The following is a 20,742-nucleotide window of genomic DNA, read 5'->3' on the forward strand; positions in this document are numbered from 1 at the left end:
ATATATGTACTGTATGTATGCATGCATATAATATTGTATATAAAATATTTTATAATGTTATATAGAAAACACATGAACATGTCCATGAATATATACGTGTATATTTATATATACATTTCCCATGGTGAAGTCTGTGGTGCATAAAGTAGAGTGCATATATAACATGTATTTATATGTATAATAAGTCACTCCTACAAGTACACATTGAGAAGCGAGAAAACAGGATACAAATACAGACCCAAAGCTGTGGCACTTAATATGCTTGCGTAGCTTTGCAATTAGCTAACACTGTAACCATCATAATCAAATGCTGCAGTGGCTGAAACACACAGCTTTCATTGAGAGATAAAAGAACCTATTGTAAGCTAATGCATGACCAGCAGCTCCAGCGTGTGTTGGTTTTCAGTGAAGTGAATGCCTAGAAACCACAGATCTTCCCCCACGCATCCAAGATGTTTCTGTTTCTCGCCTGGTTTCCTTAGGGAACAAGGCGTATGCAATCATGCTGTCCGTTTGTTTATCTGTCAGTCACTCCCTTGGTGGGAAATTTCAAACAAAGTAGGCAGAAAAGTAAAGATCTCAGAAGCATTGTGATTCCTGAAATAAAAACAAACAAGCAAACAAATAAATAAAATAGCAGGACAGAGGAAAGGCCCAGCACATTGCTCATACCAAGCCCATGCACCTCTGCCAGAAAGCCAGAACAGCTGCAGCGTGGCCCAACCACAACAGCAGTATTAAGGCATTTTGAACAGATGCACCACTGGGAAATGAGCAGCCATGGTGAAGGGAATGCTGAGGGCATCATGGACAGGAAATATTTGTTGTTAGAGTGCTGTAAGGGAGTTTCTGGGGACATGGGACAAAAAGCTATTGGAGATCAAGCCTTGTTAGCTCTGCTGATAGTGCAACTGCTTGTCTTTCTAGTGACAGTGAAAGGGGATGAGTAACACTTTTATAACCAGTGAACTTGACTTGCAATTTATGGTGCTTTAGAGCTCCTTTCTTTTAAAGGATGACATTTACAGGAAAACTAACTCTAGGTCTACATCAAGAAACTAGCCTTTAGATTCAATTCCTTGTCTCCCTGTGAGCTTGAGCAAGTCATGAATTTTTACAAGTATACCTTTGTGGTTACTATTTAAATGTGCTGAAGAGCTAGACCCTGAAAAACTTTCATGGATCCAGCCCTCTGCTTCACTTATCCTCAGTTCTTTATCAGTGGAGCCAGAAGAACAAAGCCCTAGCGTTCATCGCCTCTGGTGAGAGTGAAAACTCCTCCATCAGCAGGAACTGCTGCTCACTGTGCAATTGTACAGTGCCTCATACAATGGGTCCAGGTCTCTGCTGGGACCTGAAAGTGGTACCATCATCCAAAAAAAACAACAATAATCCTATTGTGAAGATAGGCTCTGAGCTGGTGCTAGATCCCTTTGGTGCAGCAGTCCAGGGTGGACTTGAGGAAGGATGAGAGTGATGATTTTGCAGTCCAGGCTAAGCTAAGACTGTTTGACCCACACCCCACTCATGCCGATCATCATGTTGGTCTAGTAGGCTGGGAGAAAGATGGAGGATGGGATTTTGAGGGGCAGCTCACGTTAAATATATTTGCTGTATTTGCTTTCCACAGGGGCTTTCCAGTGTCAGTATGGTGGCTCAAGCTGCTTTGTTTGGGAACACCAGAAAAGAGTCTACTCACTGAAGGATGAAAAGAAGCAATCGTGTAGCTTATAAAGATGCCTTTTACTGGAGCTCTGACTAGAATTTAAAACAACTTCAATGTGCATGCAACTGAAAACAGGGTGTGGTGCAGTTGCTTTATTTTTGATGTGTTCACAAGGATTGTGCTGTATATATGTAATACAGCAGGACTGCAACATTCAGAAACTCTGAGTCATCCAGTAAATTAAACCCTGTGATTTTTTCCCCCAGTTTTTTGAAGTTTTAAGACAGTATATTAAACTGTTGGAGGCAGAGTTCTCTCATTAGCTACAAGCACATATCCATACACGTATCTTTTCAAACTGTTACTTTCCTAATTTAACAGTCCTGCAGAGCTATTTCTGTAAGCTTCATATGCTGAAATATATGAAATATTAATGGGAAAAACAGATTGGTTTGGCAGTGTCAGTCTGAGTTACACCAACAATGTAACGTGTTTAGCTTGTTCATACAGCATCATGGTGAGGTTTTGCAGGTGGCATGCTGCTGCTGTGCTTTAAATATATTAAATAACCTCATAAGTGGTAAATGATTAATGCATCTATGACTGACACCTCATGTAGAGGCTTAGGCAAGCAAAAGAAGGTGAAGTATGTTTACCACTGACATTTCTTTTTCCTTTTCCAATCTCCTCACCTGGCCAATGTCCAAGTGTGGGTTTGCAATGTGTGACAAAGCCCTGAGCTGAAGAACACGTACAAATGAAAACAAAGACACAGTAGTATGAAGGAAAAAAAAAAAAAAAAAAAAAAAAAAGCTCTGAGTGCAATTCTGTTACTGTGAATATTTTGGCAGCTTGAGAATGCCAGGTGTTCTCCAACTTGTGTCCTTTTGTGATGGTCTGTCTCTAGCTCTTTTCTTTTTTCTTTCATTTTTCCCCCAGCATCCTTACTAGATTAGTCTAAGAGTCTAGACTGTTAGAGCAAAGTTGAGTGTGTTACTCAACCTGCATAAACCTGTCTTTTTTGTCATCTCTCTTGAGAGTCTGCAAGAATAACCTGTTTGCAGCAACCATATGGACAGAAATTATTCAAACGAGGATATTGATGACGAGGAAATACATTTAAATTACAAATTCATTATTCCATACCCCAGCATGTACAAATCCTTAGGGCTAACCCCAGTAAGGATTCTACCATTTAGTTCTAGAAGAGGAAAATTATCGTCATCTTGAGGTTTTCAGAGTTTTCCCACAAACCAGGTTTGTCTTTCAGCCTGAACTGTTTTACTCACCTCAGTAGGAACTTAAAACACTTTCTGTGGCCTCCTGCAATGATGGGTCTGTGTCCTGGGCTTGCTCATGTCTGCTGGGGCATTAGGTGAGAAAGCAACCACCTCTCCAGCCTTCTGTGCCTTGCTTTGGTTGGGAAGTCCTCTGCAATGTAAACACTTACTGGCCAGCCATGTCTCCAGAATAGATTTCAGCAAAGGTAGCACCCTTCCCTCCTGCCTCTACAGGCATCAGAAGTCCCATCTAGCTGATGCTTCTTCTGCTTGCACATATGGAGCCTCTAAGTACACTGTCTTACATGAAGAGTGTCTTGGATGCTTTCACAGCCACTGCATTTGGACTTATCTGCAAACCTATCACCTCCTAAGTACTTTGCACTTTCCAAATGAAGTCCTGACAGCCAAGCTGGGCTCTGCTCCCATAAGAAACCCCACCCGAAGCCTCTGAGCAGTGGGGAGGGAAGAACTGAGGGATCAAGGTTTATTGGCAGCTGGTGGTAAAAAGCTAAGACTTCTTGGAGTTATTATTTAGCTACCACTAATAATAAATGAAACCACGTGGTAATTGGTCGAGTAAAGACTATTCTGCAGGTGAGGAGATGCAAGTGTAGGCAAAGAGGCCAAGATGAGTCTCACCGGTGTGTGACAGTCTGGGTGGCACCACTGCTCAGGGCAGTCTTACCAAGCCCTACAGGCAGGTTGGCCCTGCTCCATGCCAGGACCACTCCATGGGATGAAACCACAGCTCAGCAGCCCCACCTTCCCTTCACAGCTTGCTGCATGCAGGGTGCTGGGCCTCGCAGGGATGTACACTCACATGAACAGAGACCAGGATGCTGGCAGCTCTTGCTCTCTCAAGAGCCATCAGTCATGGCCGTAGGCTTTGTATGGAGCTGCCCTGGGTCTCTGTGAGTGCAACCACCCAGCAAAAAGCTCTTCCCTGCCCCCAGCTCTCCTCACACGCTGACCTTGACCTGAATACCATAATCCACTTCAGCCATAAGCAATAGCAGAGAGTGGCAGGTCAAACAAGGATAGTTTTCCAGCTCTGCTGTGGGTCAGGGCCCACCACGGTGGCAGTGATTGTGCTATGTGCTGCTTGGGAAGGAATTGCTGCCTGATATCCCCTGTCTCAACCCTTGGGCTCTTCTGGAGATGCTCAGTGATGTTTGCGTCCACTGTTTGATGTGCATCATGCAGCCACTAGTGTCAAAAATACACAGGGTAAGGAGTAGGGGGTTGCCTCTTTAATTACACCCAAATAACAGCTCTCCTCCAGCCCCCTTTACGTGCTGGGTGAGCAAAAGATCCCCACGCTGGATTGCAGGGAACAGACATCAGACTGTTTGGCAGTTGCAATCAAAAGCCTTTTTTTTTTTTTTCTTTCTTTCCCCAACACTGGTCAGCAGCTGTGTTGTTTAAAAAATGAATGGAGCCCTTAATGAAGGAATAGATAGAAACAGTGAGAGGCTGTGTTTATCTGTTGCAAAGGGCTGAGGGGGAAGGGTTGATCTCTTAAAATACCCTGACATCCTTTCTCTTGGTTATTTAAACATCAGACAAAACAGTTATCAGCTATCAACATAAAGCCTATATTTGGCTCTGTGGAAACACTAAATCCACACATCAAAACAGCTGCTGATATATACAGACCCAGACAGACTTACAGGTCCAGCGAATGTGGGATAGTGCAACACAGTGAAAAACAGTGCAAAAAAAGCAGCTGGCATGTGGAAGGGGGCGGGCCAAATTACTCATGAGACACTGCTGGATGTGTTGTTGTGGTGAAAACAATAGCGTTTTACTGACACACCATGGATTGCAACAGATACTCTGCCCAAGATGCAAAAACAGACAGGAAGAGGATTCCAGCACTGGAGAGAAAAATAAGCAGCTTTTCTATAAACTGTTTTCTCTCCAGCTCAGTCCATCACTTGCAACACGTGACATTAATCATAAGCCCCCAAAACACATCTAGGTTAAAGTTTCCAGCTGTTTAGTTTCTAGAGACTTTTAAAGAGAAAAGCAGCATCCTTCAGCACAAAAGTCCTGCTGTGTTGACATGGTATTGGCACATCCAGTTCCACTCCTGCTCTGCAAGGACAGGGAGAGGGAAAGCTCTACTTAAGTTCAGTTGATTTTTGCATAGTAGATCTTAAGACCCAGGCAGAGGTGGAAAGAACCGATTTCAGCAATTACACCCTGTGTGCTAGTGGTTCTGAAGAGCCATCAGGAAATCTGTTGGTCCTGGGAAGCCCATTCTCCTCTTAGTAACCCCCAAAACACTGTGAAAGGTGAACTGTTTCTTTTCTGGAAGCCTCCTGTTAGCCACTTGGAATTTCCTCTCTGCCGTAAGATCTCCTTGCTCCCTAGTGGCCATTCATCCTTTCAGGAAAAGGTGAAAATCCAACTCATCTTCTCTAGTTTAATGACACTACAGTCTCCAAGAACGAGGAACTGAGCATTTCCAAAGTGTAGGAAGGAAGTTATTTAAAAATAAATTCTAATAAAACTGGAAGCCACTTACATCTCTTCAGTTTGAATACCAATTAAAGATGCCAGAAGACCAGTACTGTGGGGAAAAAGGAGCCGTAACTCCTTTTAAAAGGTAAGGCATTACTCCTCTGTACTGTCCTCCAGCTTTTCTGTACAGGTACATACTGTTCCTTGCCCATTGAATACTTTTTTGTTACAAAGCTGACATTTATAGTGGTCCTAGCAACTCCTAGCTGCTCAGAAGTGCTCGCAGATCCCTTTGTGCTGCAAGGATTGGATGCATTCCTCCCTGTTAAACAAAAATAAACTGCCTAGGCTTGACAGGCACACCATGGTGTCCTTGTGGAAGAAATGATTAGCCATTCCCAGAAAAGCTCAGAGAGAACACAACTTTGCCCTTCTTTTGTAAAATGAGTTGGAAGAGATCCCTCCCATTTTCACTGGCAGTGGCACGGGCTGTGGATGACCAAATCAAGCCAATTGCTGGTACCAGTCCAGTGACAACTGCTGAATAATCACATTTAGCAGAACCTGGGCTCTGACAGGCCAAATATTTGCTTTTGCCTCTTCCTATCACAGCTGTGGTTTTTTTGTTTGTTTGTTTCTTTGTTCTTTTTTTAAATACAGAAGGAAGGAGCCACCAAAATAGTTTCAGCAAAGTCACAAAACCCACCTACCCCTGAAACTGCCAATACGTTAAATCAGTCACTAGGTAAGAGCACCAAGTAAAAAGGCAACCAGGGTGGTCTACCAGAACCCAGACTAACATAAGAAAGGAAACCTGTACATCTGCTTTAAGGATAGAAGTAAAATCCAGTTCCTGTGAGGAAGTCAGAATACAAACTGCAGGTCTATGTGCTAGACAGGATTGTATCTAAGGATACAAAGAAGACTTCTAACTTCAGGTAAGTAGTACTCTGTACTGAGGCTCAATTTTTTAATGCATTTGTTAGAGCAAAATTATTTTTTGAATAGCCAGTAACACTTGATACTGAACTACATTGTGTTTTGTTAATATAAAAGTAGGCTTTTGGACGTAGGACTAGAAGGTGTTTTGAGCAAATTTGCCAACAACACCAAACTTGGAGGAGTTGCGGACTCAGATGAGGGTGGAAAGGCCTTGCAGAGAGATCTGGACAGATTGGAGAGCTGGGCGATCACCAACCACATGAAGTTTAACAAAGGCGAGTGCTGGGTCCTGCACCTGGGACGGGGCAACCCTGGCTATACGTACAGACTGGGCAATGAGACGCTGGAGAGCAGCCCCGCAGAGAGGGATCTGGGGGTTGTGGCTGACAGCAAGTTGAATATGAGCCAGCAGTGTGCCCTGGCAGCCAGGAGGGCCAACCGTATCCTGGGATGCATCAAGCACAGCATCGCTAGTCGGTCGAGGGAGGTGATTGTCCCGCTCTACTCTGCGCTGGTGCGGCCTCGCCTCGAGTACTGTGTGCAGTTCTGGGCACCACAGTACAAAAAGGACATTAAACTGTTGGAGAGCATCCAGAGGAGGGCAACGAAGATGGTGAAGGGCCTAGAGGGGAAGACATATGAGGAGCGGCTGAGGTCACTGGGCCTGTTCAGCCTGGAGAAGAGGAGGCTGGGAGGGGGACCTCATCGCAGTCTACAACTTCCTCGCGAGGGGGAGTTGAGAGGCAGGTGACCTATTCTCCATTATTACCAGTGACAGGACCCATGGGAACGGTGTGAAGCTGAGGCAGGGGAAGTTTAGGCTGGACATCAGGAAGAGGTTCTTCACCGAGAGGGTGGTTGCACACTGGAACAGGCTCCCCAGTGAAGTAGGCACTGCACCAAGCCTGTCTGAATTTAAGAAGAGATTGGACTGTGCGCTTAGTCACATGGTCTAGACTTTTGGGCAGACCTGTGCGGTGCCAGGAGTTGGACTTGATGATCCTTATGGGTCCCTTCCAACTCAGGATATTCTATGATTCTAGGCTGGAGTGGAAAAAAAAAAGTGGAAAAAAAATAATCTCACAGCATGAATGTAGGGAAGGGCAGGGACAAGAGCACAAGAAAAAAGATTTTTTTGCTAAAAAGCAATGACAAGAAATATACTAACCCCATTGAGAAAGATCATTGTACTCCTGGTAAAAGATGAAGGCACACACAAGACATTGCAAAGTTACAAATTTATTTGTTTTGTAATAAATACAAATACTTCATTAAGAAACTTTTCTTGATAGACTTTACACAATAGCTTTATTCTTTCTTGAAATTGTCTGTTCTTCCCACAAACCACTATGGATATTCTACACAAGAGCTGAAGTTAGTCAATATAAAGTAACCTAGACAGTGTTCTTCTGAACAAGCAATCCCAAAGTATTAACATTTGCTATTTAACTGTTTTCTTGTTTATGCAAGGACTGCAATGCAGCAGGTATGCATTGAAGCTCAGGAAATCCCATCCCACTACATATGGAAGGACAAACTTAAGAACACCCAACTGTGAAAATCTGACTGGTGGAAAGATATCAAACCACTAGCATCAACACAAGTAACCCTAGGTATCAGGTGGCTATGCAAAGATGCGGAACCAGCAGATCATTACATTTATGCAGTCATTAAACACTGTATTTCTCAGTTACAGTGTTGCCGCTCCATCACTTTGTGGAATATACTTCTCAGCACCAGTGAGAACTCAGTTTCAATTCTAGTAATTAGTGGCAGTTGAATGTACAGTATCTAATTACATGCCATTCCACAGTTATTCATCTCTCTTGACAAAGAACAGCTGGATCTGACTTTGCTTACAGAATTCTGAATTTCTTACAATTGTGCTGGACACAAAAACTTGAGCTGCAAAGATAAGAAGCCGTCTGAAGTAAAAATCAAGCTGCTTCTGCTTTGCTGGCATGTATGGCTACCCTACGTGTTCAAACTACACCAACTTTTGCAGTATTGTAAACCCTTTGGCCCAAGATCCCAAAGAGGAGATGCTACCTGGCTTATAAAATTTAAATCTTGTCCTCATTTGGCTAAGCAGGGTTTAGGGTCTAGGAAGGGTGAAAGAAAGGAAGACCGGAAATAAATCTCAAAAAAAGTGAAAAAAAAAAGCTTAAAGATTTAGTTCATCTTAAAGTCACATTAAATCTGTCTATTTTAGTAGTATATTATTATACATAGGAAAACAGGCTTGAATACTAATGAATTAGAAGATCTATAAATGCATGATACATTAACTTCTCTATCATTTGAAGTCAAGCTATATACAATGCATTCAACTCCAGCTTCAACATGAGGCCGTAACACATTTATTTCATTTCCTTTTTTTAAAAGCCATCCACAATAGTAATTTTTCTCCCCCTCATTGAAACTCATCTCAAATTGTGCCAGTTTACTTCAAGAGAATTAGAGATAAAGGGACGTGGAATAGTTTTGATTTTAAAGGAGGATATTAAGCATGTCTGGTTTGACTCTGAAGTGTTTACAACCATATCAGCTTTTGGCAAGTTTCCTTTAGAATTTGGCATCCATTGAAGGAGGGCACAATAGCAGCAGCTGTCTGAGTTACAAGAGTAACGATAGAGGAAATGAGATGCTTCTTTTCTTTGGTCCCCGTCAGACCCTGGTGAACAGAGCTCATCTTACAGAATAGCTTGAGATTAATACCAGTTATGTTTTTGTGGTACACAGGGGGCATCCTTTACTTTTCCAGACTGTGACCAGTTTAAACCTCTTGCACACACTTAACAGGACACTTCCATGGACTTGGGGCCTGATTGCTCAGCATTGCTTGCGGAATTCGGCGTCAGCTCGATGCGCGTGTCTGTGTGGGAGCGGTTCCTGGAACCCTCCCCGGTGTGGGATCGGCTCCTAGTTCCCTCCCCGGTGTGAGACCGGCTTCTTGTGCCTTCTCCAGTGTGAGACCGGCTCCTCTGTCCTTCCAAAGATGTTACACTGGAGCCAGAAGCGGTGCGGGACCTCATCAGCCTGGTCATGCTAGCAGAGGGCACTGGAAGAAGAGACTTGCATTAACTCCTTGTTTTGTAGGCTTGGAAGAAACCCCTTTCTTACTTCCAGCCCTAACCACCCTTGGAGAAGCCTTCAGGGTTGAAAATACTTTTCATGGTAACTTCATGTATGGAAGTAGTAGCACTGCTCCAGACATACAGCTAATGAACCCAAATTGCTAAGGCAAAATTGGTGGTCAGCAGTGAGGGATTCAAGACAGCTTTGTGGCATGCTTTTGTGGCTGCAGAAAGCCAGAGGAAAACTGAGGAGATTCATTAGACCTCCTTTTACTTTCAGATGTTTAATCTTTGCTGGCAGCCCAGGCTAGAAATGTACCTACACAACAGCTGTCAGAAGTACATGCAATTTTATGAAGTGTTGCCTGCTGCTTTCCTTGAGATGAAGCAGTTTTGTTTAAGGATACCTTTATGCCTTCTCTCAAGCATGGAGGCATCCCATTCCATGACCTACTGGTCATTAAAGAACTTACAGAATAACATGAGTAATGTGTATTAGAAAACATGGCTTAGATGAGATGCATGGGAATTACAGACAATTGCTTAAATAAAATAAAGAAAAGGCAAAAGAGCTTCACCTTTATTTTGGAGAATTACTTGGTGATAGAAGTCTATCTGTAAAACTGTCTACTATTTAGTAACATGATCTGGAGTAAAAAATCCTCTTCCAAACACCACAGTTTGTTTTTTTTTTTTTTTGTCGTTTTGGTTTGTTTTTGTTTCCCTTGCAAATGCATATCCAACAGGGAAAAGACAACACGTCTGGGATCAGAAGGCTCTCTGCATGCTTAGATACCCAACAGACTTTGGAAGCTGCATGAACCATTCCATAATGCCAGTACTTACTGTATCCCATGCCTTGAACAAAGTATTTGAAAGCTTCTGCAAGCTTGGCAGGCTGCGAAAGAAACAGAGTATTACTATACATGATAATCAGCAATTTAGTTTCATTACAACGTAATGCCATAGATGTCCAATCTTAATAAGGACATCTTAAATATTCTCTGGGTTTTTCTAAATTTGTCTGAAATTTTCATTTACATGAGAAAATTCCACCACTGCCCTCCCTGGTCTATTCCCCTGCCCCCATTGTTTTAACAAAAGGTCGGTCACAAGCATTTGAGAATGAGATTTTTGGAGAAATGACTGCAAGTGGTCTAAGCCGTGCCCAAAATCTACTAGTGCAGTTACTTAGGAAGATGAGCTAAAGTAAAACAACTAGCCTCATAAAGATACAAGGCATTTTACACCGGATCAGTAATTCAGAAGTTCCTATCACCACATTATATTGCTTAGAAATCTCTTTAGAAAATAACACATCCTAAAGCTGACTTACGGGTCAGCTCTTGAAGTGAAGCAAGACTAGAACAAAAGGTAAATTTTTAACTTTCCCAGCCTGGTTTTACTAGCAGCCTTGGAATGTATGCCTAAGTATATTTCAGAAACTCCAGTTCATTCTCAGTCAAGCCAGGTCAGCATATGTAAGAACACAGAACAGTTATTTCCTGCCTCCCACTTTCCTGGTCTATCCTAAAAATAGTCCAAATAAAAATACGGTTTTAAAATGCTGGTGCAGAAGTTTTAATCCATGTTAGCTTAGTAGACAGGCATAAAATAATATCTCTGCATTCCCACCTCAGACCTTTACTTGGTTAAGACTTAATTAGTGGAAATAATATCCCCTTCTAATCTTAATTTTGAGCTTCATTGGTCTTTAAAGAAAAAAGAAAGCTCAGATGACCGACTGACTTCATTACTCATGAAATCATAACTGTCCTTTTGGCTGACATTTGGGAACAGCAAGTACCCAGAAGGAAAACACCCATTTATTGCAGCCTGAGATGCTGCAGAACAGGATTAGTAGGATTTCTGTCAGCCAAATCATACCTGGGAAACTTGGGGGAGCCCACCGCAGTCAGCCATCTGAAACAGGGATGAGAACAGCCAGTTAGTGTATTGCCAGAGAAATACATTTATGCTCAGGATATATTAAAATGACCTTTTTAACTATCTGACAGAAAAACTTTGTTGTATGAATAACATTCATGTAAATGAGTGCATCGAAGTAGCTCAGCATTTATAAAAGCTACAACTGCACCTCAGAAAACACCAAAGTGTCTTGATCCCCTGGCAAAGCATCAGCTGGAGCTACAAATAAATGTTTTTGATAGAAAGTGATTACCAGTTTCTTAGAAACTAGCCCATTAGTCTTCATTACAGGTTCAGCTCTGAATTACAATAATGTGATGCAGTATTGACCTGAATGATAAAGAGAGAACAAACACCTAAACCTCAAGGCTGAGAGGGAAAAATGCTTTGCTGAGATTGTGGATAGCAAGCATCAGCCTGACTTGGCAAGGGAAACAGGGAAAGCCAAATTAAAAAAAGGTATCTTCAGTGCATGCAGTATTTTTGGAGCACTTCATTTTTCTTGCCACTCCACCCCTCAAAGTCAACCCAACAAAAACAGTCCTGTTCCAAGGAACACCACAAGGTGAAATCAGTTAAGTTGTGAATTACAGGAAACCCCCAAATCCTATCTAGGATTAGTTAGCAGCAAAACAGGCCTGTAACAGGTCTGGCATCAGCTGTAACCCTGATTGAGCAAAAGTTGGCCACTGATAAGCGTTTGAGATAGCGTCAGATTTTTCCTTAGAATAAGTCTGCCATGGCCATGTGATAGGTCAGCACCCAACCGCCTCACCATTAGGAGAAAAAAGTACTTAATACTCATTCTTTATTATCATTATCACTGGCCAGTTCAGTAAACAGAGATACAGTAGAAGGTCCCAGTAGAAGCATGACAAAATTTGTGTCACCGTTTGTATGCTATTACACTCACTGCACTAATGAACTGAAGACTGCACCCATACTTAATGCCAAGAAACAGCCAAAGACTTCGCATTATTCTTTGCTGTTTTGACAGTACATTTTATCAACTTTTTAGAAAACACAAAAGTAATTTCCAAATGTAAGCTGTCCTGGACTGTGTCCAAATAAAAGGCAGGATGACAGAACCGTGGTGGATAGATTAGTTGTCTATTCACCTTACACTGCTGTTGAGGAAAAGACAAGGACAGAAACAGAATGGTTTTGCAATTCTACTCTGCTGAAGGCTTTTTCAAACCTTTCCAAACACCAACATCAACTTTGTTGGCTCTGGTCAAATTCATTATTGGTATGTAAAATACTGAGCATTTCAAGTCTCGCCTCTAATGTTTCAAAATAGAGGAGCTGAGAAATTCCCTGTTGTTAACTTTGACAAAAAGCCCGCAGCTTGGTTTATCCCAGTAAAATGCTCTTATCATGAAGACACTGCTCTTCCACATCAGAACTGAATTTTGACCATGTTACCAGTACTGTAGCACATTGGTTTGGTTCTGCTTCTATAGTTAATACAGATAATATTACATGAGGCGAATGTTTATTTAAAGAAACAACTTTTGTTATTACCTTCAGAAGCGTTGTCCTTGTTGGGTCCAGCTTTGAATTGCATTCAACCTATATGAAAGAAGAGCAACATAAGATATTGTATGCAAGATTTTAATTATGAACTGCTGGATGAAAACAAACTAAATACCTAATCTTCTGTCTTAATACAGACTAAATTGGGCATCTTAGTCTTCTGTATAAGGACTTTATTTACGTATGCATATATGCATCATTATAGGGGATCAATTAGGTCAGTTAACACTTATGGCTATTCTTTTCCATGTACAAACAAACCCATTCGCTGGGAATTAGATTTTTTTCATGTTTTTCTGGGACTCTAGTGGCAACAAGGGTTGTTTATCTTGTGATTTGGGGTCATCTGGTAGCGTCCCAAGTGGTGAGCAGCCACATGGCCGACAGCCAGCAGGCGGGCATGCCTGTTGAGGCACAACACAAGTCATCCAGTCATCTGGGGTGAGTTATAATGGTCAAAAAGCAGTTCTTCAGTTCCATAGTTGCCCAGGGCAGAACTCCAACACCACAGAACAAGTTAAAATGCCAGCAGCAGATTCCTCTCCGAAGGAAAATATTTGTGGTTCACTGGAATTGCTCTGGCAATTGTTCCTAACACAGTAGCTATTAAATAGTGGCGCAGAGAGGGTACAAACAGCCAGAAATAATGGCAGCTCTCCTGCAGCCTGAAAGAGGATAGCCATCTGGGCTGGGCTGATAGCTGGCGAGATTTGCTGGGCTCACTCAGCATCTCGGGTTGCCTGCCCATTAGCACAGTGGTGAGGAGGGTTCGATATACACACCACAGCATCCACCGCTGGGGAGCTGTCGCCAACCACCAGGAGGACAGGGCATCTGCAAGGAAGCACACAAAAGCTGTGTTATTTCTGTGGTCCAGCCCAGGCTTGCCCTCAGCCTTACTTTGTGTCCAGGGAAGGATGAGATGGTTAGGTGTGGGTAAATTGTTTGTTTTGTATTCCAGACACTTTAAGGATACATTAAATCTCCCATATTACAGAATCACAGAATAGTTGAGTTGGAAGGGACCTCTAGAGGTCATCTGGTCCAACCCCCTGCTCAAAAGGGCCTACCTACAGCAGGTCGCCCAGGAGCACATCCAGACGCCTTTTGAAGATCTCCAAGGATGCAGACCCCACAAACTCTCTGGGCAACCTATGGCAGTGCCCAGTCACCCATACAGTAAAAGCACAGATAAAATGACATACTCTAATACCTTGCATTAGAACCTGTCCTTTTCCTCACCTCGTGGCAATCGGCCCTCCCCATTGCTCTTATTCCTTATTTTATAAGAAATTGAATGTGGGCATCAGCACCAAAGTCTCACCCTACTCCTTGCTCCTCTCCCAGCTCCAACTTTTGGAATGTCAGCCAATTTTAACCTTTGGCAGAAAAATAGTCTCAAAGTGTCCTGTGTTTAAACATCAGCAGCTGAGCAATGGACTGGACAACTATTTTGTTTACAAATTGTAGCATGAGTGAAAAGCCATCAGCAGAAAATCTGTTAGATAAACATTCTCCACCATAACTGCTCCAACTGCCCATCTGGATGCCTACCTGGGCAACCTGCTCTATCGAACCTCCTTTGGCGGGACGGGGGGGGTGGTCCCAATGATCTCTTGAGATCCCTTCCAACCCCTACAATTCTGTGATTCTGTGATCTTCTTGAATTTTTATTTTATTTTTTTTAATTGGTTCTGGTCATGTTTCTTTGGCTGCGTAGGCATGGCTTCAATGCATCCAGAGCCATAGCTTCCATTAATTAGGACAAACTCCCAGGTTAAGCTAAGTATCTCTACTTTCAAGTACTTAGTCTGTAAGCCCAAGTTTCCGGTGCACAGTAAGTGGCCGGCACTGCTTCTCTTTACATTTCGGTTACTACAGGTCTGAAGTTTTTGCAGAGGAGAAGTCTTCTTAATGGGTTTCCCTGACTACGGTAACAATGTACGTCCAAGGTGAAGCTACAAGACCCTTTTCTAGCACGGAAGCAGGGCAACTCAGCAACAGCTTTGTAATGCGTGTATACTGAACCCCCAGATCACATCTCTTTGCTCACATCATGTAGAGGTGAACTGATTGCAAATAAAATACTTACTGAAGGGTAACAACATTTACTCCAGGAACAGGGCGTTCAATCTCTAGGTCTCGCCGACTGAAAAAAAATGGAGAGGACAAACATTTTTGATACGCTGAAATTGAACATATATGTCCATCTTCTAATTTACAGAAAGCACGGGCACTCACATATGTTCATCTTATATATGCTGTAACCTCCATAAGTGATGGAGAACCACTTTTAGACTGAAACATCAATATCTTTGTTCAGTCCAAGTGTACCATCTTCCTCCCCACAAACACACAAGGACCTTCTCCCATAAGCAAACCACCTGAGATCCCTAAAGGTGTTGTCAAGCACAACTTTATACTGGGGGAAAACAAGTAACTCCACCACACAAGTAGTATTGGCTAAAAAAGAGCTGGACAGCCTCTTAAAACAGTTTCCAGTTAGAAATCAGGTAAATGTATTTACCTGGTGTAAGAGTTGACAAAGAGATGAAGGTTGGTTTGATTCATATCATTAATAATATGCTGACGGTAAGTATGGATCAGGTCAGGGTTGCTGTGAATCTCTTCCTACAGGGGAGACAGAATCATTCAGAATAGGGGCTGTTTTCTGAAAGGATCTGAAGACATGGCACAGCAGTCGTGTATCAGACTCATCTCCACACAACAGGAGTGCACCCTTAGGGAAGGGACAACTTGCAACACTCAGTGGTTTCACCCAGAGTTAACATTAGCCTCTGACTGTAGTTCTACAGTTTTCAATTTGAGTTATCAGTGTGCTGTAATATCACAATCATACAATTGCAAAACGTTGTTGTAGTGCAGATGGTTACAGTCAAACAAGTGTGAGGTTTAAAAAGATTCAGGGTAAGAAGCTCCATAAATATTTCCAGGATAAAGCTGATGTTCAAAGCTTACAAACATATGTAATGTGGAACTCATTTTCACAATAATAAATAACTACGCTTCAAGGACTTAAATCACTAACATTTTCAAACTGTTTGGTTCTATAGTCTTTACAGATTAGTTCCTTGTTCTTCTGGGATGGAGTTTTCCATTGCATTTACTAACAGTTTCAAGCCCAGCAATATGGCCTTATAAAATAGTGTTGAAATAGGTTTGCATTGAAGAGCAACGTTTCTCCTAGTAACCATTTTTCTCAGAGTTACAAGCATATTACGGTACAAAAGTCTTTGGGCAAATTCTTCTCAGAATGTTAGCACATACGATGCTTTACTCATGCTTAAGTATCAACTATCTAAACAGGGAGCTGCCACTTCTAGAGTTGTTATAAATGCAGTGTGCTTGAGTCTTTGGGACTCAACAAGCCTCACGGCAGTATACGCACTCCAAAGTGCTGGGAACACAAGTATTCATCCTATCCCACAGTTTAATTTTGTATTTTGTTGTTTAAGCAAAACGTTCTCCCCTCCTCCCAGCTCTAGGAGGTAAATATAGATGACTGAATACGTCAGAGGAATGTTTTGAACATGCTTACCTTTCCAAAAAGATGTGAAATGACCAAGTCTGGTAAAGCATTTGTCCAACCTGAAATCTGAACAGCAGGATTATCTAAGTATCTGATATTAAAACAATCTTTGAACAATTCAAACCTTTTAATTACCCATAAGTAGACCAATAGATATTTCTCTGCTGCTCTTATGTACAATATCCTGGACTGATTTTTTTCCCTCGAATCCTACTATAAGACCATCAGGTATTGTTTAAGTTTCAAGGATGTCTTTACTAATGTGATTATGTAGGGAACACACTACCAGTGGCATGAGTATATACAGAATCACTCCCTGAAAGAATATTAAGCAAATCAGCCAGATACGTGTAATTTAACCAATCTTGTCCCTAGCAATCAACACAGAGTACTTTGGAGCTGGTCCCTAAGTACCATGGAGCTCTGGTGCTCACACAGCACATGGTCTTGATTTGGAAGGACAGAAGGATACAGGGGGCACATTGTACACCTAAGGTTGCCAATAGCTAGGAGAGGTGGACAGCAGTGACACAGATGTGAAAGAATTTAATTATGGTGAGATATTGGATGAGATAACCAAAATGAGTCAACTGGTGTATCTCATTGTGGCAGAGATAATACATAAACTTCCAGATCAAACTTACCAAAATAAACTAGTATGCTAAACTATTTTTTTTTTTAAAAGAGTAATCAACATTGAAAAATGTTACATCCCTGCTTTGGAAAGTTTCTCCTAGTATTACAAGGCTGTCATTGCACTTAATATCTCCTTAAGACACTTAGAGTAGGTTGATCGTATGTGGTTAAAAGACAAAACACCAATTTTTGAACTTCTGTGTGTTTATAACAACTTCCATTCATCAAAACGTGACCCTGAATGATACAATAAGTGTATTCCATCAGCTTAACTTACAAAAACATTTTTTTCAGGGTGAGTGACATGTAATGTATCAATTATACCTATTTCTACATTAGCTCCAGGAGGCCATTTGAAACCAGCTCTTAACCTGTTTTCCCACATTGTAATCTTACAACTACAAAAGAATAAAGTGTACAGGGGCTCCTTTGTTTGTGAATATCACTTAAAAGTCTGATTGTACAGACAATCTGACCATTGTTACTGTAGCTAATGCCCTTTTGAGTCTTTTTAGCATCTAAGATTCAGCTAGATGACTAAAACCAGGAATATATTGTTTTGAATTTTTTTTTCTGTGCTCCAATTCACTTCTTGGACTATGCTTGTAAACAAAGCCACAGACAAGAAAAAAAATGTTACACTAAGATTGAAGTTTAATTGGAAGAAAATTGTTTCCAAAACTATTCCATGTCCAAGATAAAATATTTTTTTCATTACCAACTGTTAAGAATTGTCCGTACCCAGTAGCTCCATTATACCATAGGTATCTACTTCCTAGAAGTACCGATTTTTATTTTTATTTTTTAATCACTGGCCCTACAGGAGGTATGTTTGTAAATGGAAAAAATAAACCCAAAAGGAATTAGCCTGTGATATTTTGTGTCTGCAGCCAAACCTTGACACACAAGCTTGCCCAGCTCCTCATGCTGGACAGGTTCACAGTATGATTTATTTTTCTAACTTAAAAACGTTTACCTTTGTTGCTGCCCAGTCCATCCAACCTTCAGCACAAGGATTTACATTAATGAGAACTAATCCCTCCACCATGTCTGCATGGTTTAACTGAAAAAAAAAAAAAAAAAAAAAAAAGAAAGAAAGAAAAAAACACCTTTGAGTTAAGATTTATCTTGTGTCCTTAGCAAGCTGACAGTCAGCATAAAATTTAAATTAGCAAATTATCTCCTGGGAAGGAAGGTGGTAGGTCTACTTTTATCTTGCACAAAACAAGCATATGTATGGAAAAAAAAATCATTAAAGCAATTCAACGGAGCAGCTGGAGAATATTAAGATTTAACTTCTTCTCCACCCTCAGTTTAAATAGAGAACTCCCATTAAAAAAACCTTCTGCAGACTAACAGGCCTTAAAATGGAAAATCTAGGTCTTCTGGATTAGCTATCCCGCAGACCATGGTATTTCACTTAAAAGCCTGGCTGCTTACTTAGATAGACACAGTAGAGCAGGAAGTCTCTGCAGACCCTATGGAGGCAGCGATACATCTAGAAAATCAGGTTTGAGCCTTTAAGAAAGCTCCATGGAATGAAACTTACAGCAAATCTGGTCAGGATGTAGGCACCAGCTCCAGTTCCCATTCCAATAACAGTCTTCAGCCTGCACAGCAGTCGCATGTCATGAAATGGAAGAGACAAATCAGTAAGGGTGCACTGAAAATAAATAAAACCCTGTCGGCAGCCTTCCTCTTGCACATGCCAATGAAAGGACAGGTTGCACATTGGGCAAGCTGTGGACCCTCAGCAATGCCACTAGCCCCAGTAAGGAGCTTGCAGAGCAAATTGGGTTTCAGCAAATTCTTGGGCCTATGGTTCTCATATATCGCAGTGCAGCAACAATCCTCACTTATCTTTAAGTAAATACACTGAGCAACCACAGCATTGTTCTGGTTCTGGAAAGAAATGGCTACTCTCTGCCCGAAAAACTTCTAAGATACAGTCCTGAGGTCTGCAGTCAAAACACAAAGCCCCCCCACCCCAGGCTCCCCTGCCCTCCACGACAAAGCTATCAAACTGTGATGCTGATTCCTCTCTAGCAGGGAGCTGGCAGGGAAACCTCTTATGCTATCCAGCTGCTGGGGCAAGCAAGTTTAAACTTCATAACTAAGCAGGGCAGAGACAAACCAAATATTTGCATTCACTGAAATTGGATTTAAAGCACCACCTTCAAGGTCTTAGAAAATACATGGAAGGGGAGACTATACAAAACCACTCAGAAAAGCAGGTTATGCAATGCTTTTAGGAAAATGCCTGGAGAAAGGTTTCATTCTCATTACAGTATTAAATTGAGGTTCTGTACGTACACTCCAGCTTAATTGATTTTCAAGATATTGACATTATGTTAGCATATTTTTTAAGAGTACAGCAGAATTGCCAATAATGTGCCTTGGTTTAAGAAAAAAAAAATGTTTCAAACAATACATTTGTTTTAAAAAGTTAGAGAGACCAGAAAAGTAAACTGGTCCAAAGTATTGTAACAACTAGTTTGCATGCTGAATAATGTCTAAATTCATGTGCTGGTCCGAGACAAAAGCTCCACCAGCAGCCCAGCCTATCTGTTCTCCAAGACTGCCTAACCCTGAATGTCAGATTTTCTCTCCTTAGTCTGAAAACCCACTGGAGGTGCCTACTTGCAGTCTTCACTACACATCAGGAGCACTAGTTCCTCAGAGAAGGCACCTTTCTCATGCATAACTTCTGCTAAAACTAAGCTTTGAAGGAGGACACGTGACTAAACTTGCTGCAGGTACACAGCAAAGGAACACTGCCACCAGGTTCCTCAGCATCAGCAGTCTGGCATCTGTACTAGTAGTACAAGAGGCTTGAAGAGGCAGGAATGACCCCTAAAGACACTCAAGCCACAGAAACAAAACATTAAGTGTCTTCAGATGGGTCTACATTTTTTTCTACTAACCACACAGGAAAACGTGGGTTGTTACAGTGGGAAGAACAGATTGTCTGTGTCCTATCTCTGTCAGGGCTACACACAAAAAGTACTGGAGGAAACCCCTAAATTATGCACATGTGATTTCACTCGAAGCTGCTTCCTGTTTAAAAATAAACAGACTTTTCAAAAATTGAAAGGCCAAAAAATAGGCTTCTTCAGAAACAAAGGCAAAAGAGCCAACTGTAATGGAAGAGTTAAAAAAAATAACCACAACCGTAACTATAGCAAAATGCCAGGAAGCCAGGCTGAAGCTTCAGGGGCAGAACAGAGGGATACCTGATCTTCCCTGCTCTTTCACTGTGCCACATAGAGAAGAATGAGGAAAATAAGTCAGGAATTCTGCACTCACCCAAACTGTTTCAGGATTCCGGGAAGCATTTCAGCCAGCTGATCCATGGAGGGATATACGTACCTACAACAAATACGTGTTTGTGGAGTTACTACACACATTCAGTAGAGTAGGCTGGTGTATTTAGAGACACAGTGGTCACTGTAGATTTAATAACAAATGTGCCCATTACCAGATCATCAACAGCATGAACTGAATTTAAATCAGGAGCAAGCACAAGTAAGTGATTTAGCAGAAATATGTATGTACTCAATATGGTACTTTATGTGAGTTACAGGATGATAGTCTGGTCCAGCTAAAAGCAAAACAGACCATAATGAATCTCTTCCAATAAAAGTTAACATTAAAAAT

At 41.6% G+C, this 20,742-nt stretch overlaps 1 protein-coding gene across 1 annotated transcript in view; it reads right to left on the bottom strand.

Annotated features, from left to right (window-relative positions):
• Window positions 1-7,580: 7,580 nt before the first annotated feature.
• Window positions 7,581-20,742, bottom strand: part of NDRG1 (N-myc downstream regulated 1) — a 42,763-nt gene continuing 29,601 nt past the window's right edge. The window contains exons 6-16 of the mRNA XM_080580716.1: window positions 20,392-20,454; window positions 18,635-18,695; window positions 18,062-18,148; window positions 16,459-16,515; window positions 15,427-15,530; window positions 14,992-15,048; window positions 13,682-13,733; window positions 12,888-12,935; window positions 11,322-11,357; window positions 10,281-10,332; window positions 7,581-9,418 (exon numbers count right to left, since the gene is read on the bottom strand). Of these exons, the coding sequence (XP_080436842.1) occupies window positions 9,153-9,418; window positions 10,281-10,332; window positions 11,322-11,357; window positions 12,888-12,935; window positions 13,682-13,733; window positions 14,992-15,048; window positions 15,427-15,530; window positions 16,459-16,515; window positions 18,062-18,148; window positions 18,635-18,695; window positions 20,392-20,454 (883 nt within the window). The 3' untranslated portion in view covers window positions 7,581-9,152. The remainder of the gene's footprint in view (window positions 9,419-10,280; window positions 10,333-11,321; window positions 11,358-12,887; window positions 12,936-13,681; window positions 13,734-14,991; window positions 15,049-15,426; window positions 15,531-16,458; window positions 16,516-18,061; window positions 18,149-18,634; window positions 18,696-20,391; window positions 20,455-20,742) is intronic.

Source organism: Anser brachyrhynchus (assembly GCF_964034855.1).
Source record: "Anser brachyrhynchus genome assembly, chromosome: 2".
In the NCBI taxonomy this organism is placed as follows: Eukaryota; Metazoa; Chordata; class Aves; order Anseriformes; family Anatidae; genus Anser; species Anser brachyrhynchus.